Source organism: Odontesthes bonariensis, chromosome 7 (assembly GCF_027942865.1).
Source record: "Odontesthes bonariensis isolate fOdoBon6 chromosome 7, fOdoBon6.hap1, whole genome shotgun sequence".
Lineage (NCBI taxonomy): Eukaryota > Metazoa > Chordata > Actinopteri > Atheriniformes > Atherinopsidae > Odontesthes > Odontesthes bonariensis.
In genome coordinates this window covers 17,215,586-17,239,645 of record NC_134512.1, presented here as the reverse complement: position 1 = coordinate 17,239,645, position 24,060 = coordinate 17,215,586, and the positions used below count along the sequence as shown (strand labels likewise).

Genomic DNA, 24,060 nt, shown 5'->3' with positions numbered 1-24,060 from the left:
GAGCGTGCATGATTGTTTGTCCTGTTAGTCTCTGTGTGGCCCTGTGATGGAGTGGTGACCTGTCCAGGGTGTACCATGCCTCTGCCCAATGGCAGCTGGGATAGGCTCTAGCCCCCCCTTGTATTGGATAAAGCCAGTATAGAAAATTAATGGATGGATGGATGGATAATCATTTTGGGTTATCTCCCACGATGGGGGCAGCAGTCATGAGCTATTGTCTTTACTGGCTGATACTTTTGTTTATATTAATTTTGTGCCGCATCTGAATTCTACAATTATTTATTACCCTTACAAAGTAGAGCAATTATATTAGATTTCCCTTTGTGCATCGGTAACCATCAGCAATTGTTATTAGTGGGGAAATTCAAAGCCTGACAGACAGATAGACAGACGACCAGTCTATTGTGTACCCTGCCCCTCTCTCAATGGCAGCTGGGATAGACTCCAGTCCTCTCCTTGACGCTGAATTGGATTAAGGTATAAAAAATAGATGGATGCATAGTTAATCTCTTGCTGAAACAAATATCAGTCACTAGCAAAAGATTTAAACATCAAAACAGTAAACATCAACTTTTACAAACACACTTTAATATGGATGTTCAGATTACAGTTGAACAAGAAAGGATGAAGCTTACAGAAACTGCCAGGTTTGTTTTATTGGTATTTGTGTAGCTGGATACATTTGGATTGAATACACACAAAGCATCATCATTTATATTCTCTTTCTCTCTAGGTGCAGTGTTTGGACAGACAGTCGCATTTAGTTACAGACAGGACAGTGTGGTGACTATGAGTGCCATTGGCACACAGGACGGGAACACTGAGAGGTTCGGTCTCCACAGCCGCACAACACACACACTCCTGCTCTACAGTAGCTCTCTGCAGGGAGTACATGGATTTACTGCGACATTTGCCCTGAGAGACAGACAGAGAGATGGAGGGACACACAAAAATCACAGCAACATTTAGAGAGGGTGGGATGGTTAGGAAAATTGTTATGATTTCACTTTGAAACTTTGAAACATTTTCATTCTTGTGTGTGTTTGTGTGTGTATTTTCTTACCTCACAGTAGTGCAGCTCTATCTGTTGCTCTGACTGGCAGTCATCCACTTTGATGTAGTTAAGTTTCCCCACTGTCCTCATACACTCTGGCTCCGTACCTTCACACACGTACACACATTTATTAAAGTCAGAGAGTTGAAAAATGATAGTGCTTAATGTCTTGCAAAGGGCTCACTTACACATCTCACAGCAGGTTGTTCCAATCTGGCTGACTTTCCCCTGTAAACAAATGGAATAAAAGAAAAAAAAGGTTATACAGATGTAGAAGTGTGGGTGTGTGAATGCTGTGAAATGGCTGAAAACTGTACCCCTTGGTCCAGACAGGCTTGGCGGTCAAAAGGAGGGCAGGTGGTCACTCTTGTCTCCAGGACAAGATCTCCTCCACTGTTTACACCACAAGTATACATGTTGCAGCCGTCCTCGCTAGTTGTGTTGACCTGATGGGAAATCCACACACATGCACATGAATGCACAGAAACTGAGGGATGTCTCAATACCTAAAATAACTTGGATGAACAAGGAGTGAGAAGAAAGGAGGTCTGCAGGAGGATTTATAAGCAAGTATGCTTCAGTGTATCCTTTGTGCCCATGGGCGTCGCACCCGTGGGGGATGGGGGTGTTTTCGACACCCCCACTTTTACAGCAAGATGATTTCATCCCCCCCACATTTTCCAAAGGTAAACCCGTTTGCCCCATGGATGTATTATATTAACGGTTTGCCCACCCTTGTAATGCACCAACATACAATGTGTTTTACAGACTCTGTACCCTCTTTAGAATAATTCCAGCCAGATTTGAGCAGTCTAACTATTGTAGTTTCCATACAGGACCTAGTTTAGGGTGATGAGAATACAAACAAAAGCAGTAAAATGGCCCTGTTCTACATTTTCACAAATCAGAAAAAGGTTTAACAAATCCAAACAAGGTTTTAATGAATCTATAGCCTCTTTAGAATAATTCTATCCAGATTTGAGCAGTCTAAGTATTGTAGTTTCCATACAGGACCTAGTTTAGAGCAATCAAAATGCAAAAATGCAGTGAAATGGCCCTTTATACCCATCCATTTCATTCGCGAATCGGAGGCTGGCGAATCGGATGCCAACTTCAGCGTTGTGTCTATGGGCTTGATGTGGCGCTCATGTGCCACCCCTGTAACGCCCCCCACATTTAAAATCACTGCTCCACCCCTGTTTGTGCCGCACCTCTGATGTATTGAAAGCCGGTGACACATTATGCTGTGTTGTAAATTAACTTAAAAGTAAATGTAACGTAGTTAAAAACTGTTTTGTTATTTCATCTTAACAAGTTGTAACATTTTGTTAAAACTTGTAACCTATCTCGCGTCTTCTCCTCACCTTGCCTGCTTGCATGTCAGGACGGAGTGACAAAGACTTACGGAAAGATGCAAGAAGAAGAATAGATGATAGAAAGTGATCAATAAAAAGTAAGAAAAATTAATTATGACAGATTAGTCCATTTTTTTTTTTTTTTACAAAAGACAACCCTTAAAAGGCATATGATCAATGTCATATTGTGTAACACAAACAGTAGTGTTTTACCACTGTAACTCCTTTAATACATCATAATTAATGTGATCACAGGGTTCCTCACTGTCTCTGCACAACACTCACTTGCACACTGAAAACTTTTCCATCTGGCTTTTGTAGGAAGCAGGCAGTGGCAACACAGCGACCACAGCAGCTGTCTTCCTCCTTCTCCAATGTGTATCCCTGAAAACATTGCAATAAGTTGTGATTGTTAGCTTACATCGGAAAACATCAAAGGGATATCACTATAAATACATAAATGTACATTTTTCTCGACATTTTCGTGCAAATCGATCAATAAATTTTTACCTTTTTTAACAGTGAATCAAGGAAAGATGATGTTGTGTACTGCTCATCAGATTAGTGATGAGCAAGGAGGTAATATGGTCAGAGGATTAAAGCATCTTCAATAAGAAATTATGGATGTCTGACTTTATTAATTAGATATGATAAGGAAGGGAATGGTGATGGTCAAGATGGAAAGTAATCATGTGACAAGAGTTACCTTGGGGCAAGACGGACAGGTAGTACGCCTGCAGGATAGTTTATATTTTGTCACCGGACCGTCATCCACTGTACACTCACAGTGTGTGCAGACATCCACCATCATCCTCTGCCCTGCCTGCCCAGACACGCATATATCAAGATAGAACACAGTAAGTACCGTCCAAATTTCTTGCTTGTATAAAGACAATTGCTACTTTTCAGAATAACTTACTCCTATCACAGTGTGATTGAGAACACAGGCATCCACAGGGGCTGCACAGGGAAAAAAAAACACAAATATTTGTTATTCAATAAATAGGATGTTAAACCCCGTTTTTTTCAGTCAGATTAGGGATAACTGGCTCTGAGTTGGTATGAGAGAGACATCTGCTGGACATACTCTGCCACTTCAACTCATATATCGATTTAATAGGTGAGAAAATTAGAGTGATGTCATGCATTAAAAAATCTTACTTTTTCCTAGTCTAACAAGTCTGATGTTTCTTGCTTGTATTTATTAGTTTGCATAAATGTGTGTGTGTTTACCACAGTGGCAGCTGGGGCAGCAGTCCTGAGTGTCGCAGCGGAGCTCGGTTCCCAATGGGCAGGTTGGAGTGTCCATAACAGCACAGCTGACATTTGTTGTAGAGATGAACACCTCATCTCTCACTTTTACACATCGATGTAATACACATTTGTCATGTGGAGACTGCCATACCTCACCCACCTAAAAACAGACACATGAGAATAAAATCAACTGTGGGAGAGCAGACATTACAGTAACAACTATTTTCAGAAGAAAATACATTCTCATCAGAACTATGCTGCCATTGGTGCTTTTATGCATTGAAACGGAAACACGGATAGAACAACCTTCAAAATAATTTCATATTCAGTTATTATATTTCTGGTTCCTCCTCGACACATACGTGTCTAAGGTTCCCCCCAATGAGAGTATCCCCTCGCATGTCTCCATCTGACTCCACACAGCTGGTCGGTGTGCATTTTCCACAGCAGTCCTCTTTTGTTTGAGTATACTTTGAGCCCTGAAACATATGTTAAACATGTGTAAGAATCAACTTTTTTGAAACCATGCCTGTGCCTGTTTGCTAGTGTCTCACCAGAGGGCAGGTCCTGTCGCAAACAGGCGGTTTACACTGGGCAACGTGGAGCGACGTGTCTTTGTCCTGTAGCTGGGTGCAGCTGCATTTCTGGCACCCTTCCTCCCACTCACTCCCCACTGGGTGAACCACACCATCCACCACACACACCTGGAGACACAAAATGGTAATGCCTCATCGAAATCCAGTGGCATAAATAGAAGTCCAAACGCTCACCTTTTCAGGCAGGCAGTTGGTTTCTGTGCAGCCACAGTCGTTGGTTAGGGAGGATGAGACGAAGCCAGTGGGACAGGTGTGGGTGGAGTTCTGGCAGCTGCATGTACATTCAAGCACATCACAGCACTTTGTCTTTTTGACTGACAGTTGGCGATGAGGTGGGCAATCAGGGGAAGCTTGAAGAGCACACTGTTCCTTTTTGCACACTGAGACAGAAAAAAGAGGAAAAAGAGTCGCATCAAAGACACCACATGTATGTGTGCTCTGTTTCATGTTTGCGTCTAAGTGACAGAGCAAAGAAGAGCTCGGACATCAGAGAGAATATCAGCCTACCGCACTCGTGTACAGCCTGACATTCCCCGGGGTTTTTCAGGACCAGAGTTTGACCATCCTCACAGCGGGGCACTTCAGGTTGGTCACAGCTCACCACATCACACACTGAAAAATCATGGAGTCAGGTAAGCAGCCTGTGTATTTGGTAACATTTCACATAAATGAAACAAGGCATTAGTGGAGAATAAATAAGTAATGATCTGAAAATGAATGGATGCTTCATTAGTTCCTCGATAATAAACCAAAATTAAAGGCTATAGCATAGATAATGATATAATAATACCCACAACCAGTAGAAAATCCCATTAAACTGACAAGCCAACTGCACAGAAAGGTTCCGTCCAGCCAGCAGGTTTTTACCCAGAACCTTCTTGCTTTGACACAAAAAAATAACTCATGATTGAGTGATTATTAGTGTTCCACGTTTCTTATTCTGTTTAACAGATATTAAGAAATTGATTATTATATAATGATTTACTAATAAAATATCTCCTTGTCTTTTCCCAGTTAGCTCATTCATATCCACTATGTAATAATGTATCTAGTTATTCAGCGTGTCTTTATTAAAATTTTAGGAAGTATTAAGTCTTTCCTGCTATGCTCCTCATTCCTGCTGCTATAAGTGTTATGTATCTTCTGTACACTCTCTGGTTTAAGTGATTATTCTGCAAATCCATTTGTCTCTTTTTTTCTTTAGTTTATCTGCTCCACATGTCTCATTTGATGAAGCTACTGTAATATTAGATCTGGAATTAAAAGCATACTGATTATATACACTTTTTATACATACCACACTCATACTGTGGGCAGCACTTGGAATCACTTTTCTCTTTCAGGACCTCACATGGCCCACACACTGGAGCTAAACACACATATATGACAGGTTATAAGTGTGGCAATAGTTTTCCGGCTTCACAAAACTAGAGATGTAGATCGAATGATTAAAAGAAGAACAACAAAAAAAGATGCCAACCTTTGATATCATTGCAGGGTCTGACAGTGCAGTTGATGCGTTGTTGGTCCAAACATATGCAAATCAAACACGGGCTGTCATCTGGTACCCAACTCTGCATATGCTGTACCAACAGAAGCAAAGCATGTTCCTTTCCAGTGCTGTATTTGGTTATATTATAAATAAACACCAGGGGGTACTCATACCTCACTTTGCTACTGTGCACTTTAATTTGTTGCCCCAGAATATTCGAATGTAGAACCCAGAATGTATTTCTTTAACTAACTTGAGTTAGATTTTGCATCATTCTCTTACATATTCGGTCACTTTTTTTTTTATTTGTCTCTCACCGTGTATGTGTGTCCATGATGATCGACACACTGCCCGCATGTTTCTGGTAAGACGCACCGTCCATGATGCAAAACCGTTCCTCCAGTACAGAAACAGCCTTCAGTAGGTGTGTCCATACATAATGATTCGTTACCCCTAGCAACCGACCAGTCGCCTGGCAACGCCTGTATGCTACTACAGTCCTCCACACAACCTGTCCGACATGCATCATATTCCATGGAACTCGGGCACTGTAAGGCTGCACCACAGAAGAGAGTTACATTAGGACCTAGGCTCAGGTGTTAAAACACTTCCACTGGATTAAAAGAGATACACAGTGACTTACGACAAAGGTGGGGGCTCCTCCAGTCCACACAAACACCTCTTTGTCTACAGAGGCGTGCATAGGCAGAAATTAGCTCGCAAACATCAGACTCCTCACATGCCTGCTCCTCACACTTGGAAAGGAAAACCTGAACGGGAATGTATGTGTGACACGGCTCAAACACCTCTGAGCGTAGGGCCTGACACCCCATTGCTGCTCCAGACACACACACTGCCGTCCGTTTTGGCAAGCACACACCACCATCTGCAGCCACAGTCCAGTCTGAGATGAAGGCAGGCTGGTTGATGGTTGAGCTGCCATTCCGTAAAGACAGGACATTAACTTTCTCCTCACCACATGCTCCTAAGAGAAAGATATGCAGAGCAGAGCTCAGGAGAAAAAGGCAAACAGAAAAATGCACAGAGAGATACTTTTTTTGGCCACCAACTTTTTTTCTTTCTTTATGAGCTTTGTACAAATGTGGCCCTGCATCTGTTACCGCAGAGTCCAGCAGTGTGGCCACTGGTGGTGGAGCTGAGTAATGTGATGGTAAATTCATTGCTCTGAGGAGTAAAAGTCAGGACGTAGCCATGTTCCGATTTCAGCTGCAGCATCACTCCTCCATAACGCACCAACTCTAGGCCAGCATGACGCCACGGCAATGCAAGCTCTTCCTCATCAATCATTGCCTGCTCAGACAAACACACACACACACACACACACACACACACACACACACACACACACACACACACACACACACACACACACAGTGAATAAATGCACCTTTATTCAGTACACTCCCATGTATTAACAGATTGTTGTGCACAAATAGCTTACCATCATGTCATCCTTAAGAAGCACCTTGTATTGTCCATGGGTCACCTCCATGGCTTTCATGCAGATCTGGTTGTAATTCACTGAGTCCTGACAAGGTCCAGTGTGAAGCTTGACCTCTGACTCTTCACTGATGCCTCTGCTTACTGTCAGAAGTGTGTAGGAGCACAAACCCTCCCCATCCAGCCTGAGAGCCAAGCTGTCAAACCTCACCACATGATTGGTGGAGCTGCCCATGCACATGCCTGTCAACACACATCAGGCAGGAGGGACGAGAGGAGCCAGAAATGAGATCTATTAATAAACTGGAAGGCTAATTCCCAGTATTCATTGTTACAAACAGGAGGGCAGTAGTGTGCACTTTACATAAAGGAGTTAAATCTAACTCCAGATGGTATTTGATTATGTTGCTGTACATACAAGGGCATTCCCAGTGGCAGCCACAGGACTCCTGTACTCTGACTGGAGGCATGTTGTTTCTGCATGCTGGTGGCTCCAGCTTGTCACAGCTGACTTTGTGGTTCTGTACTGTCACTGCTCCACTGGGGTGGCACAGGAGAGAGTGGCAGCCATCCTCCAGCAGCCATGATTCACCAGGCTGAAAAACATGAACAGAAGATACACAGTTAATTACAAGTCATTATGTTATGACTGAGAAAGGTTGCGAGCATTACTCACCTTTCTCTCATTACCATTATCGTCAACACACACTCCTGGTGGACCAGCTGAAAAACAGAACACATAACCTTCACAATATTGTCATCAATTATAATCAAAATTATTAACTACTTTCCTTCAAACTATGGGAAAAATAGGGACAGTCTTATTTTTTGGCAGGGAGGATAAAACTGTATGAGTGTGTCTGGAGTCACCTCTGCAGATTCTCTCTGTGTAACTGGTGTCCAGAGTTAACAACATCCGTAACTGATCCATGTTGTTCAGGTGCAGAGTGTTATCTTGGTTGCCATGGCGACCAAGCACACTAAGCTCACTCATGTCATAGCCTGGTCCAACCCCTATGGGGAACACTGACACACCTGAGGGAACAGACTCTTATCAGTGAGACAACGCCACATCTGAAAGATGAAGGGCATCTTTCAACTTAATTAGAAAAAAAACATTTTAATTTTAATGGGAGCTCAGTGACCTGCTGCCAATGCCTCATTAGCTGCCTCGTTGATATTATCAGTTGATCTGTCGGTCAGCAGCATCACCACAGCCTTGGCCACACCAACTCTTCCACCACTGACTGACGAGATGGATGTCTGCACAGCAAATCGCAATGCAGATCCTGCAGACAGACAGAGGACAATGAGGGTCCCTGTCCTTCGACATGTATGTTTGCACTTTAGTTTATGTATGCACTACCTAGAGCCGGAGCTGCAGTGGTCCTGCTCGGAATGCTCTCCACCAACTTCAGGAGGTCTGACTTCCTCTGCTGATCCTTCCACGTGAGCTCTGCCGTGTTGGTCTCTCCATATTGAAATACACTCACCTGAGTTCCATTTGGCCCTGCGTACATTAATACAGAATCAGATATTTGGTTATTTAAACACTTTCGTTGTTGTTGCTCAGGCACTGTGCTATTGATTTGAGGTCAAATAATGGACACTAAATATTAGAATGCTAAGTCTCGGTTTTTAGTAGGTTTACATAATTACATAAAGAAATGTGTGTGAGTCTCACCTTTTTAACACTGAGGGCTCAAAGTTTAGGAGTTCAAATATACAAAATAGAAAAAAAAGTATTTTGAAATCATTCCATCTATTCTGCATGAGTTACTCAAGTTCTCAACCCACATATTAGATGGTTTCCATTTCATCTGGTGATGTTCTCCCATCACTACAGACTTATTCAGTCAAAACTAATTACCTAGGTTATCCCTTTATTGCTTTTGGGGCCTCATTATTATGCTCTTTTTGTGCATTGCTCATACTCAACTTGAGAAAAATCAAAGTCCTAACTTGCAATTTGGGCTATATCAGACACCTTGCTTTCAATATGAATGTAAAACTGATTAAATTTAAAGAGGTGATGTGCAGCGCCTAAAACTGAGAATGAATAACAATACAAATACTTGCGTATGGAGTTATATTTGGCTAGAAAACACTGGGTGAAAACAGCTATAAAACAAAGAAGAACACAAAGATGTAGTTCTTACAAATTAAACCGGAAATTATTATCATTATAATTATTTCCCCAGGGTGTACAGTATATATCTCCGAAACATTGTATAAATATCTGCTTGAAGTTTTTAAATGTTTTCATGAAGAATAATTGAAAACAGGTGTAAATAATAATATGATTATTAATGATAATAGATGAGGTAACACCTACCAATGTCAGAATTACTGATGAAAGATTTGACAAACATCTTCATGTCCTCAAACTGCTCTCCAGCCTTCAACAGGAACATCACATCCACAGGTGTTTTACATGGCACTGTGCAATGATATATTTTAGTTAAGTTAGCATTGACTCCCTGTGGACTGCATGAAGAAAACAAGACAGTTTACTGTTGTACCTGTGGGCGGCAGGCTGGAGTGTGTTGGGAGGACTAGGGGTGGCAGTGTAGGTGAGCGTGGCCTGACTGTGCTGTGTGTGATGTTGACTACACGGTGGACAAGAGTTGTCAAACGGTTGTAGTCTTCCACCATCAGTGGACGTTGAGGGGAGCTGAATGGTAGCAAGTCTATTTCATGTACCTTTGGTCCGACACCAATGGGAAACACATGAGTCTGGGTGCTTGTAGATGGCGGACGTGTCACTGTATCAGTGGGAGGATTTTCTGTTACGAGGAAGACCAGCTGAGGAGGTGTGGGACCACGAGAAGGCTGGCTTGTTACCATTTCTTGAAGAGTCGTACTAACAGCTGCTCCGGTGTTTGTCTTACGCCCTCCTCTCCAACGAATCTCCCGCAGTCGTTGCAGCAGTCGGGTTCTCTGTTGCCTCAGCTCCCACCGACTGATCTCCACAGTGACTGTTACTGAGTATTGTATCACAGTGATGCGAATAAACTCTTCTTCTTGTGTCAGTTGTGAGATGACTTCCTCCAAGAAAAGGAGTGACTTGTTAAAGTTGGCTTCGCCGACAGAATCAGAGCCTTCCAGGATGAATGTCACGTCTGCGGCTGGGGGGCGGGAAGAGGACTGTGTGGTGATGGCAGACAGTCCAGAAGGTGCAGTAGATGCAGGAGTGTTGGGGAGATGTTGTGTGGGGTTTGTCTCCAAATGAGGAGCTGGGGAAGTGCTGGTTGTGGCCTGCCGAGCTTTACCCAGTGTTGGTTTTGGTGTCGGCGGTTTCGCCACCTCTGGTTCCATCCCTAACGTGCAGAGGTAATCGGTTAGCTCCAGGAGACGATCGGGCAGTTCAGCTGTGCTGCTCAGCACATATGCTCTGTTGTCTGGGTTGGCTTTGGTGATGTCATTAATTTGGCTCATGTCCACCTCTGGACCTAGTGCCACCGTCAGGGTGGTGATGGCTTTCTTGCGGATCATCTTGACAATGGAACGGACGGGTCGAGGGTTTGCGCTGGCGCTCAAGATAATGGCAACACGGCCAGCGTGATCACGCTTCTTCTTGTCATAGATGTTGATGGCAAGATACTTGACAGCCTCATCCAAGAAGGCTGCATCTCCTCCTGTGTAATGTAGCTCACGCACAGTCTTCTTAAACAGCCACTTCTGAACCTGTGGGTATAAATGAGCAAGAGAAATTAGAAGATTAAGCAACCATGTGTGCATCCTTTACTGAGACTTTCAGCTAAATTTTATGTTTTTTTTTTATTATTTATTTTTATCATACATATAGATTATGTGGTGAAGTACCTGCAGGTCATATGTTTTAACTCCAGAGTGGTAAAGCAGCACTGTGGCTCGAGTGTGAGCTGAACCCATGCGGAATCGTTCCACCACTCCCAGTATGAATTCCTTTGTTGCCTGAAATTCTTCTTCGCTGAGAGCTTCGGAACCATCCAGTAAGAAGGCTAGATCCATGGCACGGTCACACGTGCCCTCAGGCATCAAAGTAGTGAAGGGCAGGGTTGTGAAGGTGTCATAAGTGGGTGTTGATGTGGGAGTGGTGAATATAGTGAGGGAGGAACAGTCTTCACAGCTCAGGGAGTTGTTATCACAGTGGCTGTGGTAAAGAAGTGAGGAAAAAGAAACAAGCTTGTTACGGTAAATTCGATGTCTGCAAACCATTTGTCTCTTATTGACACCTAGACAATAATTGTTTTAAACTATTCTTTAATGATCAATGGGACCAGATCCCACATCCTCTCCAAAGTGTGAGACTTTCCCCGGGGGTGTGTGGTAAGGTGACGGTTGAAGAATACACACCTGAAAGAACAAAGCCCCTTCCCTGTGTATAAATGGTTTGCACCCCTTTGTCCGGGGTCTTTTTTCACCATTACCGCTGAATGGTGAGGACTGACCTTTTCCTTGCTACGAAAATAAAAACCTTGGCCGGCCGGCAGAACAACAGAGGTCTCTATTTTTATTTCTCATCAGAGCTCAAATCCAATTATAAAGCTCTTATTCAGATGGTGTTAAGTATTCTGAGCATTACCATATCTTGCAGTTGTTGGGGTCATCATGGTTCAATATGACCTTGTTGCCATGGGAGATTCTCTGACCCTCATGGATACACACTTGACACTGAGAAGGTTCTACGCATCGCATGGCTACCTCATCTAGAAGCTGGCCTAAGAAGATCAAGACAAAAGTTAAATGCACTCACAATAATATACCTAGTTTAGTCTGCCATATGTTACAAGTAGAGATATTTGGCATTTGTGACAGTCGTTTTTTTAGTGTTGGCACCTGGCGGGCAGTAGGGATGACAGCCCTCCACACATGTCAGGGAACACTGGAGAGGTTCTGGGTGCTGGCAGGTGATTGGACAAGCGGGGCCACATGTGTTATACCGCCACTGACATAGCTCTTCCCCTACACCTTGGATCTTAGGGTTCAGGTCCTCGCAGCTCATGGCTAAAGAAACAAAGGACTCATTGAAAGTTAATGAGCTTAACATTAAGGAAACTGGGGCAAAACGAGATTCTACATTCAACAATTGCATTCATAAGTACAGAAATACAGATTAATTTTCTCATCAAAACCATGAAAGAGGAAATTTGTGTATTAGCAGACATATAATTAATAATGCTAATATCAGACTACAAATAGAATGCCTGAACGTTTGAGTGAAAAAGAAGAACTAAAATCTCACAAAAGACAACGGAAGCTTATGAAAACTCCTTATTCAGTCAACAAGACTAGAAATCTAGTTAATTAATTAAAACTATCATATGGGAAAACAACTAATGGGAAAGTAAAGCAACAGAAACAGAGATGGATTTGAGACACCCTGACTGCTCTAATATATCCTGACAAGAAAAAAAATGGATTCATTGATTTTTTCTTTAACGCCTTCTCACCTTGACAGTTTAGAATACATGATTTTGTGGTTCAGCTTCGTCAGGCAGCCATGTTGCACTTTCATAATAATCTTGAAGGAATTCTCCATACTCACGGCAAAGATCGTTGGACCTCCAGCTGATGAAAACACCCCTCTCTGTGCAAGCTTGGGCATAGGCTGCAATAACATCACAGAAACACGCACAGTCTCCCACTGATGGGCATGAGCATGCTGCCTCCACGCACATCTCTACATATGGCTCCGCATCCACCTGGAAACAAAGAGGAAAGGGTAAAGGACAATAGTATCATCGGACATCTAGTACGCACATACTTTCACTTACCTGGCTGTTGCATTCTCTGAAGATGGAACCAGTTATTACACGACACGACTGCTCCACTGTTACCAACTTCACAATGTTGTCATTGCACGGAGCAGGGACCTAGATATGCAAGAAGACACATACATTTATAGTATTTGCTGCTTTATTATTGTAATGAGGATTATCTTGTCTTCTACTAGTGCAGTTTTGCAATCTATGTAAGGCAACTGTAACTTAAGAACTATAAGTTTTGCATTTTTAAGAACATTAAGAGCAAATGAGACACTAAGTCCAAGGCTCCAAACAGTCTCCCCCAGGGCCAAACAAAGCTGATTTAAAACTAAATAAAGATACAACAAAGGAAATTCAAGTAAACTTAGAAATGAATTTGAATGATCTCTTTTAGTCCTTTCACTGTCATGTTTTTTTTAAGGCTCTAGTACATTTTATAGCAAATCCATAATTCTATTCTACTCTCTGTACATATCAAATTTGCATACACGTGATGATGTCTGGATGAGAAGCTAAGTTAAAATAGATGCATTATGTTAGGGAGAAATCACAAAGGTGGAGATGGATTATGTGAAATCATAGGTAGAGATAAAATAATATTTTATGCTAACTAACCCTTTCATGTAGGGCTTTACTTTACCTGTGTTACATCAGCACAGCTAGGAATGACCTTCCAAGAGTTCCCAAGGTGTGAGGAGTCCACCTCCAGCTGGTTGTTGCTGCTCATCAAGTCATTGTTGACATTCCCATCAAAGTTACCACACAGACCACACACCCGACCCTTCACATGATAAAATAAATGTATCACATATTGAAATATTTCATATAAAATAACGTGGATCAAGATCGTCCAAAGCTAAGCGTTGTAATACATCAGTACCCTGTATGCAGCTGAGATGTGAACCAGGAGGTGTGTTCCTTTGTCCCAACTCAGGGAGATGTGTTTCCCCAGCAGGAGGGTGTAAAACTGACCAGATCGAACAATCTCCACCTGTGAACTCTGCGGCACGGGCCTCTTCATCTTCACCTATGTAGATGCATATAGCACACTCACAAATCAAGTATTGTCTTTACAATTTTTGTTAGAAAATTTTAAACACTGAATTTAAGATGTGTCTGACGTAGAAAAAATGTCAAGTGTGCTGCTTTACAAGGGTATTTGCTTGGTATATGCTGATGTTTTGTAACTTTCTTGCGTCAGAGCCAAGTTTTGCTTTGTCTTTTTGTAGACAAGAAGGTATTTTCATGTCTGATAAATTTCTCCTATCTGCAGCCAAACTTCTCAGATTAATTAAGTCCTTGTGAGCTGGACAGTTTGCCTATGATTTAGTGCAAGAGATAACAGTGCATGGGAATGTTGTATTTGACCTCTCCATGCTGCATTAAGATCAACCCGCCCTGGTAAGAGATTGTGATAGTTTTTGCACAGCGATGTCCCACAATTCCACAGGCCTCGTTTTCCACCAACACTCTGAAGGAACCCTCTTCTCCTTGACACATGTCCTTTTGTAAGAAAAAGTTGAAAAACACAAAGGAATACAAATGAATGCATGAAAAACGTACTCTGCAAAAAAAAGAAAAAAAAACTTTTGATTTGGACTTTGGATCTTTTTGTCTTTTACCTGAACGAGGACGTATTGGCAAAGGCCAGGGAAAGAATACTTGAGGCCATCAAAAGTGATGTAATGCCCCTCCCCAACAGTGCGGCACACACCATTGCAGACCTTTTCTGTGCAGTGCCACTTCCTGTTCTCACACACACTGCAAAACAAAATAAAACAAACAAAAATACAGGTTTAACAAACACACTTTAGGTATTTCACTTCAGAGTTTTAAAGTCAATTCATCATTTTACCAAGTGTTGCAGTCTACAGCAATGGTCTCTCCTGCCGCGTATGGCTTGTTGTTATGGTAACAAGGACACTGCTCTCGTTTAATGCAGTCTCTGCGGTGACGTACCTGGAATCAAACCACTAATCAATCATACTGGTCTGTTTCAAATGTTTGTCGTTTAACACAGACACACGCCTGCAACCTAGCACACCACCTACTGTGCCTGGAGGACAGAGGCAGCCGGGGATGCAGGCGAGACTGACGCAAGGCAGATCCATATTCTGGCAGGTTCTGGCACATTCCAGACCTTTTTCACCTGACTCGCACTCTGTGCGAACAAGTGGAGGAGGGCACTGAGCTGACCGGCGCGCTGCATACACAAAAACACATTACAAACATGCATTTTACATTTAGTTACATCAATTTGATGATAATTTCCTTTAATTGCACATTTTCTGGAATCAAAAGGGAATAAAAACAAAACCAATTATTTATTTTTCTGCTAATATATTGTTACCTGATAAACCTAGACACATGTTGACTGAATGAGACCTACCCAAGAAACAATTGATTTTACGAGTCATAATAATTTAAGAAGTTAAAACGCATCTAAAAACACTAAAGTTATACCTCTGGAGGGTGCCAAGTCATCGTCATAAAAGAGGTCAGACAGAAATGAAGTAATTTCAGTGGAGCTGCAACGCATGGAGCCATTCTCACAGTAGCTATAGACACAAAAACAAAGGCAATAAAAGCAATGAAGCAATGAAAACCAACATATTTCTTCACATACATGCACAGCCACGCACCAGATGCTGTTATGATCCGCGTAGACGTCATCAGGCTGGTAGAGCTGTCCATCATGCAGGCAGGAGCACAGGTCAGATGTCACACATTCTCCAGAGTCACTAAGGTACTTCCCAGCAGGACAGAAACATCCCTCCTCACATATCCTCTCCCCCTCACAGCCTGCCTCAACGCCAGATAAGGCACGGCATGTCCGATCACACGCACTCCCACAGGCCTGGTAGACCTGGCCTCCGGTGCACTGCAGCTCTGATAGCATCATATCAGGGGAGGATTAGCCATTAATTCTCAGCTAAGCTATATATTCTTTACCTGTCAAAAAGATTCGCCTTTTATAAGACAATGACTATTGTTGTACTCTTAATTATATGCCAACACCTGTAACAACTCAAAGTTAAATATGCATGCAGAAGTTTGGCTACACAAACTATGAATTTTTTTAAATATTTGCAATGAAAATGATAAAACAATCCCTATTGTGAACAGACATTAAAAAGCAAAAGTTTTCTTTAAATATCAATGTACTGTTACTTTCCTATGTTTTTGATTTGTGATGGTCAAAACATATAAAAGACAGTTGCATGAAAAACCGTTTGGGAAATTTGTCAAGAAATTCAAGTGGAAGAAATGTACTTAACTGGTTAGGCTCTAATTAACTCAGCAGGGCTTTGTCAGTTTATAAATCATCCTAGTCTTTAATCATGTGGAAACAGTAAACAACCAAACCGGTGCTAATTGGTGCCTTCAAGGGAGGCGAAGGCTATAAAAAGATATCACAGTGCATCCAGCTTGCAATTTTCACTGTTCAAAATGTCATTAAGAAATGGCAGCTAGGAGTGGGAATGGATTTTGTGGACAACCAAGAAAATGTTCAGATGAAGTTAAACTTGCGACCTCAGATCGCAACATGTAAGGGTAAACTGGCAGAAAAATGGGCTGTATTTGATTAAAAAAAAAACCTAATCAACTGGGATGAAATAAGGGTGGAATTAATCTCTTTCAGGGTTGTGAGAAATGCAGGAGTGCAAGAAATATCACCAGATTCACAAAATGAGGCTTTTGTAAACTGACAATGGTCCAAAGCCTATTTAAAATTTTACCATCAAAAAACACCAACTGGGGTTTTGAGTGGCCCTGACTTGTCCTTTAAAAAATAAAGAAAAAAACGGTATTCTTATATTTGCACAACAGTATAAAAATACCAGCCAGCATTATGGAATCGACAAAAGTGGGGGAAAAATTGTATATCAAGACAAGAAAAATGACAAAAAGAAGCAAAAGAACAGTTCACAGTCTGTATCAGTAACATCCCCCATTTGAGAAATAGTACAGTTGGGTCCCAGTACTGTTGCATATCTAGCCACCATCATTCTGTCTAAAAGGGGATAGAAATGTTTCCTTTACATTTGTGTATTTTTGAATGATTAGCTGTAAATGAGTTCAGAGTGAGCTTTACCACAGAGTGAGGGGGACCTCCAGTTGAGCAGCACTCCTCTTGCAGAGCAGGCAGCCGCATAAGCAGACAGAGCAGAGCAGAGGCACTCCTCACCGTCCCCACACGCACACACATCATATCGACAAAACCGCTGGAATGGGCCAGGGTTCACCAGAAAGTGGCACGGGCTGAACACTTCTGACATCATCACTGTGCACGCCTCTTCGGCAAAACGCACTGAAAGGTGCCAGAGGATAACAGATCAGTGTTGTGTCATTTTTGGGGGTTCTGGTTGACTACAGGTTCATTCATGTGCAGAAGATACCTCTCTTGGGGTTGATAGCACACGGATCAGTCTCATGCTTTTGGGTGGATTCACAATCTCCGTTGATCCTCCAGGTCTGGCCAAATGCCTGAGGATTCGCTTCAACCAGCCCAGAGTCAGACAAGAAGTCATCACCTTGGTTACCATTATAATTCCCACAGAGACCACAGGTCTGCCCTGCCCACTGTGGTCTCAGCTGGGGAGGTTTAAAGAATTTAGTAGTCAGTTACTTATTCTTTATCATTACCAAAGACATTTTTAACAAACAAAAACGGACCTAACCTTTAGAAGTACGCGACCCCGCCCATCCCAGTCCAGCCGAAGGTCATCACCAAGCTTTACACGAACAGAGGACTGAACAGATCTCTGGATATGCAGTTGACCTGTGAAATTGAATACACAGCAACGTTACTATTTGAATTCTACATCAATGTTGATAGATAATTCAAACAATTCTAAAAAAAACTCTGCTGAGGCATATGGCTGATGAATGATCCATCAAAGCAGATACAGCTTTTATTGAATGTTAACTAGATGTCCTTCTATGCAAAATTCATTGTATGTAATAGTTGAAGTATAGCAATTTAAGTGTTTTTTTTATTATTTTTTTTATTATAGGCCTAATAGGCCTTCTTATTATAACATAAGACCTTATTATAAGCACAGAGTATAAGTACAGTTCCATATATAGTAAAATATTTGACATGCTTAAAGGGAACTGTAAAATGCAACTCTTATCCACCCATCTGCTTAAAATAGCTTACCATGATGCATTGGGGTTTGGATGTCCATGCCGTTGACAGAAACAATTCCTCCATGTTTTAGCTTCACTGTCAAGTTCTCCAGAGGGGGCAAAGTGAGTGTCACTGAGCGTGTACACACAGCATTTTGATCATCTGCACACTGAAACAGAATACAACAACTCAAATGAAATACAGCCAGTGGCATTAAAGAAATCAGCGTATTGTTAGTCCATTATTGTTTTGCGATGAAAACCACAAACATGCATTACCTGTACAGTCTCAATTATGACGGAAAAGTCGTTATTTGTGCAGTCCTTTGCCAGCAGATACTGACAGTGGCCAGTGAAGGTGAAAAACTTGTTGTCAAAGCTCTTGAAGTGAGACTGGCCAACAACCAAGCACTCACCTACACACAGACATCAAGGATACAATACCAATAATAAGTATCCCAAGACATAGTTTATAGGTAGAATGTGTTATTATAACAGTACATATGTCTAACCAGGGCAGCCTTCGTTGGTACATTCCCAGGATCCATGGCGGCACACACTGCAGACAAGAGGCATTAAGATGCATTACTGTGAATGTGCTTAAGCATATTTGTGTATGCATTTTGCCCTCATACCATGTGTTGCAGTCCTGAGAGATAGTAGATCCTGGAGGGAAATGCCGCCCCATGTGTGTACAAGAACACTGAGACACCTCCACACAGCGATTGCCATCCAAAACCTTTCCAACTGAAACCCACATACATGCCATGTTAAAACCAGCAAAACTATGACTGAGAGAACGGTTAAATATGGTGGTTGAGGGCTTACCGGGGCATGTACAGCCATCTACACACTCTTCCTTGCAGACCTCCTGTATGTTGAGGCTATGGCAGGTTGTAGAGCAGGACTTGGTGCATTCACTGTACTCCATCCCAATTGGACACTTGGGGACTGCACATGCAAAAAAATACTCACTGTAGATTTTACTTCATAACCCTCCGCAGCTTTTTAACATCTGACCAACTTACAACACTGGCTCTCTTCCAACCAGCCACGCAGAAGTATCCCGTGAACATGGCATGTGCGAGCGTACTCCAGCAGGATTGAACAGTAACAGTCTTCTGCGTCCTTCTGGTCACAGTGACAGGCCTCTGCCTGACACAGCTCCAGGAATGCCTCAGGAGAGGCCAGGTGGGCACAGTGGAGAAACACACTGGAGGTCTGCAACACGCTGCAGCTGGACAGAATCTACATGAATACACACACACACACACACACACACACACACACACACACACACAGACAAAGAATTACAGATAAAACTTGGTTCGATAAAGGGGAAAGAGAAGTAACTGATTCGACATGATAAAACTTCATGGTAATGGTAAATAGCTACGCAATAATAAGTATTGTAAAGAGAGAAAGAAAGAACAACAATTAGACATACTTCAGAAAGATTTATGAAGACAACTTTTAGTATTTAGTTAAGTCGTTGAGGGTTGTTGCGTAAATCTAGCCTTGTTCAGTCATTTGACAGGGACAGAAAATATTCTTAATGAAGAGAAATGCTGACAACTTCCAGCGGTATCACACTGACATGAAGTTTGTACTGTTTTCTCACATACATGTCTTTCTGTGCAACAAAATGTTCTTACTGAACTGGCTGATGTTTTTCACAATCTTCCCGCCCACAAAGACTTCTCTTGTTACAGAACTGCACGCACACCTGTTGGATCTGTCTGCTTACCAGCTGGTCATTTTCAAAGACACTGGGCTCTCTTACCCTTTCGAGAATACTACAACAATCCCTAAGCTTTAAGTTCTGCATGTGGAAGCCCATTCAAAACATGACTGAACAAATTAAAAACAAAATATCGGTTACTTCAAAATTCATTTGGCAAAGCTCGAGACAAAATTAGACTCTGGGAGAACAAAGACGTTTATTCTTTAAGAAGATGAAAACTGCAATCAAGCGTGTAACAGGAGGGGAGAACAGGGAGGATAAAAATGCACGATAGAGATCCTTGGACACAAACCAAAGATAGAATTGAAGGCAACATCTAATGAGATATTCCCTGTAACAATTATGATTTAATGCAAGCAGAAGCCCACCAGTTTCATTGTTGCTTATTTTTGACTGACACAGTCAGATGTGAAATTTTACCTGATAATGTCAAACTTATAAAGGCTATAAAGTAAACAAATATTGGAAATAAATTACAAAAGTGCTCGGGGAATGAGTGATCCACAGTTTAAAGTTTGCTGCACAATAAAACAGCTTTCTAACAGTGGTGGTTGTCAGGCTCCAGTCAAGCCTCACTTTTTTGGAAGTTTTTGTTGGACTTCCTCATACTCTCTGCCTGTCTCTGTTCATAACTGAAATTCTTATATTGTGAGGAGAAGTTTCTATGCATACCAAGAATGGCATTCTTATAAATGTTCAATCTTGTGTATTTGTGTGTTAATTTCCTTCTTACCGCTGCAGTCCCTTTTGTGCTGTTACAAGACTGAGTGGGATTTGAAACCCGTCGACATGACTGATCGGCTCCCTTCACGGCCCATGAATTTGCAAAATCATAACTGTCCCCCGTCAGGAATCCTGAAAGCACACACAGAGACAAACGAAAACGACAGATTTCTCCTTAATCTCATCCTACCACCAGTCTTTGTTTTTTTTTTTACCTTATCTTTTCCTGTACGGAGTTGCTACTCTTCCTGTTGCTGAGTGCCTGTGAGTCAAAGCATTTCCTGGATTCCAAGAGTACTGAACTCTACCTTGTTTCACTCTCAAAATCCCACATATCCCCACATGCATCCAGACAATTCAAGCCTATCAAACACTAACGCACATACCCTCCTGAGCTGTATATTCATCAGCTGAAACAGCATTGAAGTTGCCACAGAGGCCGCATGTGCGATTGGTATGGTGTTTGGTCAGTGTCAGGGCGATGTTGGCAGCATTATCAATGCTGACAGTGAAGCCAAACTCTTCACTCCAGAGCTTATAAAAACCAAGCTCTGAGCCCACAAACACAGCATGAGATGCATAGGGCAGAGACAGCCTGCAAAAAAAGAGGACACAGATCAAGCTTCTTCAAAACCAAACTGGTGCTACTGTCAGTATCAACTAATGCCAACACAACAACTTTTGCAACGTGAACATTGTATCAGTTTACCTTTTTTCTCCTTGCGAGAGCTGTCCATCTACAGACAGGCGCAATTCAAAGGCGTCTCCCAAAAACAGTGTGACTCCAGTTCTTTTGCCGTTGTGAAAATCCCCTGTAGATCCAAAGCACAATTTCAGAACAGTGATATTGTCACCCCAAACTAAAGTTTAAACAAACTAGAATACAGTTTGATTCTACACAGATTTTCAAATTAGATATCTATTATCTAGTCGTCTCTTATTTGATATTCTGCGTCAAGCACATTGCTTTAGCTCACAAACAGCAATAGCTACACACTAATCTACAAAATATAAGCATTACTCTTGATGGGAAATCAGAACTGCTTGTCCTTTTTTATTTTTACTGTCTGAGTGTGACTCACCCAACAGTGTGAAGGAATGATGGTTGCGGTCCCCAGCCAGAAGATAGCTGCAGTCTCCTGGAAACTCATATAAAACCCCATCAAATGTGTGAATGTAATGTCGTCCGAAGAGACTGCATCGTCCTGTCATGCCTGCCACGCAAGCTGGACACACACAAATATTTAAATGAGTGTCAAAGTAAAAGTAGAGTAATCGTATATCATATATTTCACATGTTGATAATCAAAAGGAGTGAAGAAAAAAAAAATGCATTCTCTGATATGACACTCACCTGCTAAATGCAGGAAGACACAAATTTCTTGCAAATACCTTTTCATATATACCTGAAACACAAAAAAGAAAAGTTTTCCATTGTCGCCAAAACCTACATTAATGTCATTATCCTCAGATGCATCACTCTGTGTTCTATGCTCAGCCTGTTTCAAAACCCTTCCTTTCATTCTCCATATTCCAAATAGTCCTACCTCCATGGCTCCAAACTCCAGAAAAGATGAAAAGGGATTAAGAAAATCCAAAAATCCACAGTCAGACCTCAAGCAGTCAGTGCATTATGAGAAAAAGAGATGGCCAAACATCTCCTCAATCTTCATGTGCATACAAAGGCCTTCAAACAACGGAGAAGCTCTATTTTATATCCCATCCCATACTCCTGCAAAGCCCTCACTGGCTTTCCCTAAAGACCCCTCCCCTTGCCAGGTTATGTCAAGAAGCAAAGAGTATCATTCTGTCCACAGCTCAGTGCTTGCAGACTGACACCATCAAACACTCTCAGCAGGACAATTCCAGGATATGCCCACTGATCGCCGGGCTGAGTGATTAGTCTACACATACTCATCTGTATCAGCGCCAACCCAAACAACTCTTGTGGAAAACACACTTACCAGCAATATCTCACGTAATAACAGCTTTGGTGGTGCCACATGCAAAAACACATGACTTGGCAGCGCCGAAATCACACACGCAACACTGGGAACAAGTCCTGATCAACACTCTCAGGTAAAAAAACTCGAAAGGAGACAGATAAAAGAAATTAATAACATTCAGTGTCTGAGTCACAATGTCCAAAATATAAACAAAGTTTTGTTATCTGTAAGGAATAAAAAATCTAAACTGTCTGTTCAATTCTATGTCCATCCGATTCTGGTACCACTTTGTCACAGCATGTTTGTTTGAAACACCCTATACACCCTAAGTTGTATCAGCAATAATTCTAGTTAATTAGACCCAATGGATTTAATGTGTTTTCTATGTATCAATTAATATTTGTGTTTCTATAATTGTCCTTTATAACAGAGACAGTAAAGTTGAGTAGTATTCCCCTTGGTGCTTGGCAGGAAAATGATCATGATACATTTGAATTTGATTTGTTTGAGTAAGTAAAGTTTAACTGATAATAAGACAGGCAAACTGAAAGCAACTGAAAGGGTGTGAAGAACGAGAACAGCATAGAACAAGCAGTAGAATAGATACAGACAGATCAATGTAGCTTTTGAGGTTTCAGTAATGTTATGATAGTAACTTCACTTTCCAATCAGCAACCACGTATGTAGCTATCTTAGTAGGAGAAAATAAGGTTATATTTCTAATAAACAATCAATTTTCTAATCAGTTCTGTAATTATTATAGCAATAATCTGTCAGTAAAATGGGTTTCGTAGTGACTAATGAATCACTGGTATCCGGAAAATGTTATGTTGATAAACAGTCAACATGTGGATTGTAGATTTTTGTTTTTAGTCAGCAACATATTTTTCATTTGGAACTAAAGTGGTCAAAGATAGCTTTCACATTGATGAGAGATCATCTGTTTTCTGTTTTAAAAAGCCAATAACCAAATTATTAAACAACCCAATATAGGCAAGGTAAGTTTATTTGTATAGCACAATTCAACAACAAGGTGATACAAAGTGCTTTACAGATACATTAAAACAGTAGAAATAAAAAGCATGATTTAAATTTTACACAAAAAAGAAAGAAATAAGAACAATAGATCAAATCTGTAGTTAATATATGATTAAGTTTTGAAACTCAAGCTTCAGATTTGGAGCTTTATTAAGCTTTATTATAGCTATTAAGTAGAGTTTAAACCCCTGTTGTAAAGGTGCCTCTATAGAAAGTGACTCAGTTTTGGTGCCAAAAAAACTATAGCTCCAAAAGATGAAGTGCACTGCAGTAGGACCGTTGAGAAAGCTTGATGCAGACAACAAAACACGAGGTTTGAAACAGAATGAATACCAACAAAGATCGCATAACAGTGTGTGAAACTAATGTTTTTGTTCGTTAGTGCTCAGCAGATGTGTGGAACATGTATTATCTGTCTGTGAGATAGAAAGCTCGCGGGAACATAGCATGCTCGTGCGTCGTGTTCATTCATGTACACTTTATTAAATCCGAGCACGCGCGTTTCTTATTCTGG

General features: G+C 41.5%; 1 protein-coding gene across 1 annotated transcript; it reads right to left on the bottom strand.

The window, feature by feature from the left end:
* Positions 1 to 636: 636 nt before the first annotated feature.
* On the bottom strand, positions 637 to 22,292 carry vwf (von Willebrand factor). Its single transcript, XM_075469790.1, has 53 exons — positions 22,110 to 22,292; positions 21,917 to 21,968; positions 21,645 to 21,788; positions 21,272 to 21,374; positions 20,949 to 21,157; positions 20,573 to 20,694; positions 19,124 to 19,343; positions 18,924 to 19,046; positions 18,731 to 18,842; positions 18,608 to 18,654; positions 18,375 to 18,511; positions 18,127 to 18,265; positions 17,645 to 17,745; positions 17,363 to 17,558; positions 17,059 to 17,274; positions 15,605 to 15,851; positions 15,426 to 15,520; positions 15,014 to 15,165; positions 14,818 to 14,921; positions 14,585 to 14,723; positions 14,331 to 14,465; positions 13,843 to 13,989; positions 13,603 to 13,743; positions 12,972 to 13,070; positions 12,743 to 12,899; positions 12,034 to 12,201; positions 11,780 to 11,915; positions 11,038 to 11,347; positions 9,735 to 10,899; positions 9,548 to 9,652; positions 8,579 to 8,722; positions 8,358 to 8,501; positions 8,083 to 8,247; positions 7,889 to 7,935; positions 7,631 to 7,808; positions 7,214 to 7,455; positions 6,873 to 7,062; positions 6,395 to 6,736; positions 6,069 to 6,307; positions 5,740 to 5,842; positions 5,557 to 5,628; positions 4,767 to 4,871; positions 4,434 to 4,639; positions 4,218 to 4,367; positions 4,026 to 4,142; positions 3,643 to 3,823; positions 3,329 to 3,369; positions 3,116 to 3,232; positions 2,695 to 2,793; positions 1,372 to 1,500; positions 1,243 to 1,282; positions 1,064 to 1,161; positions 637 to 915 (listed from the first exon to the last, which is right to left on the bottom strand). The coding sequence occupies exons 1-53, from the start codon at positions 22,113 to 22,115 to the stop codon at positions 730 to 732; spliced, it is 8,562 nt and encodes a 2,853-aa protein (XP_075325905.1). The 5' UTR covers positions 22,116 to 22,292; the 3' UTR covers positions 637 to 729.
* Positions 22,293 to 24,060: the final 1,768 nt, after the last annotated feature.

Excerpts from the sequence above, each read along its gene's own strand:
- vwf (XM_075469790.1), bottom strand. Across the intron at positions 13,990-14,330 it reads TCTTAATGCAGCATGGAGAG|GTGAAGATGAAGAGGCCCGT; the intron begins GTCAAATACAAC and ends GCATCTACATAG. Across the intron at positions 4,872-5,556 it reads CTGCCCACAGTATGAGTGTG|TGTGTGATGTGGTGAGCTGT; the intron begins GTATGTATAAAA and ends ATGATTTTTCAG.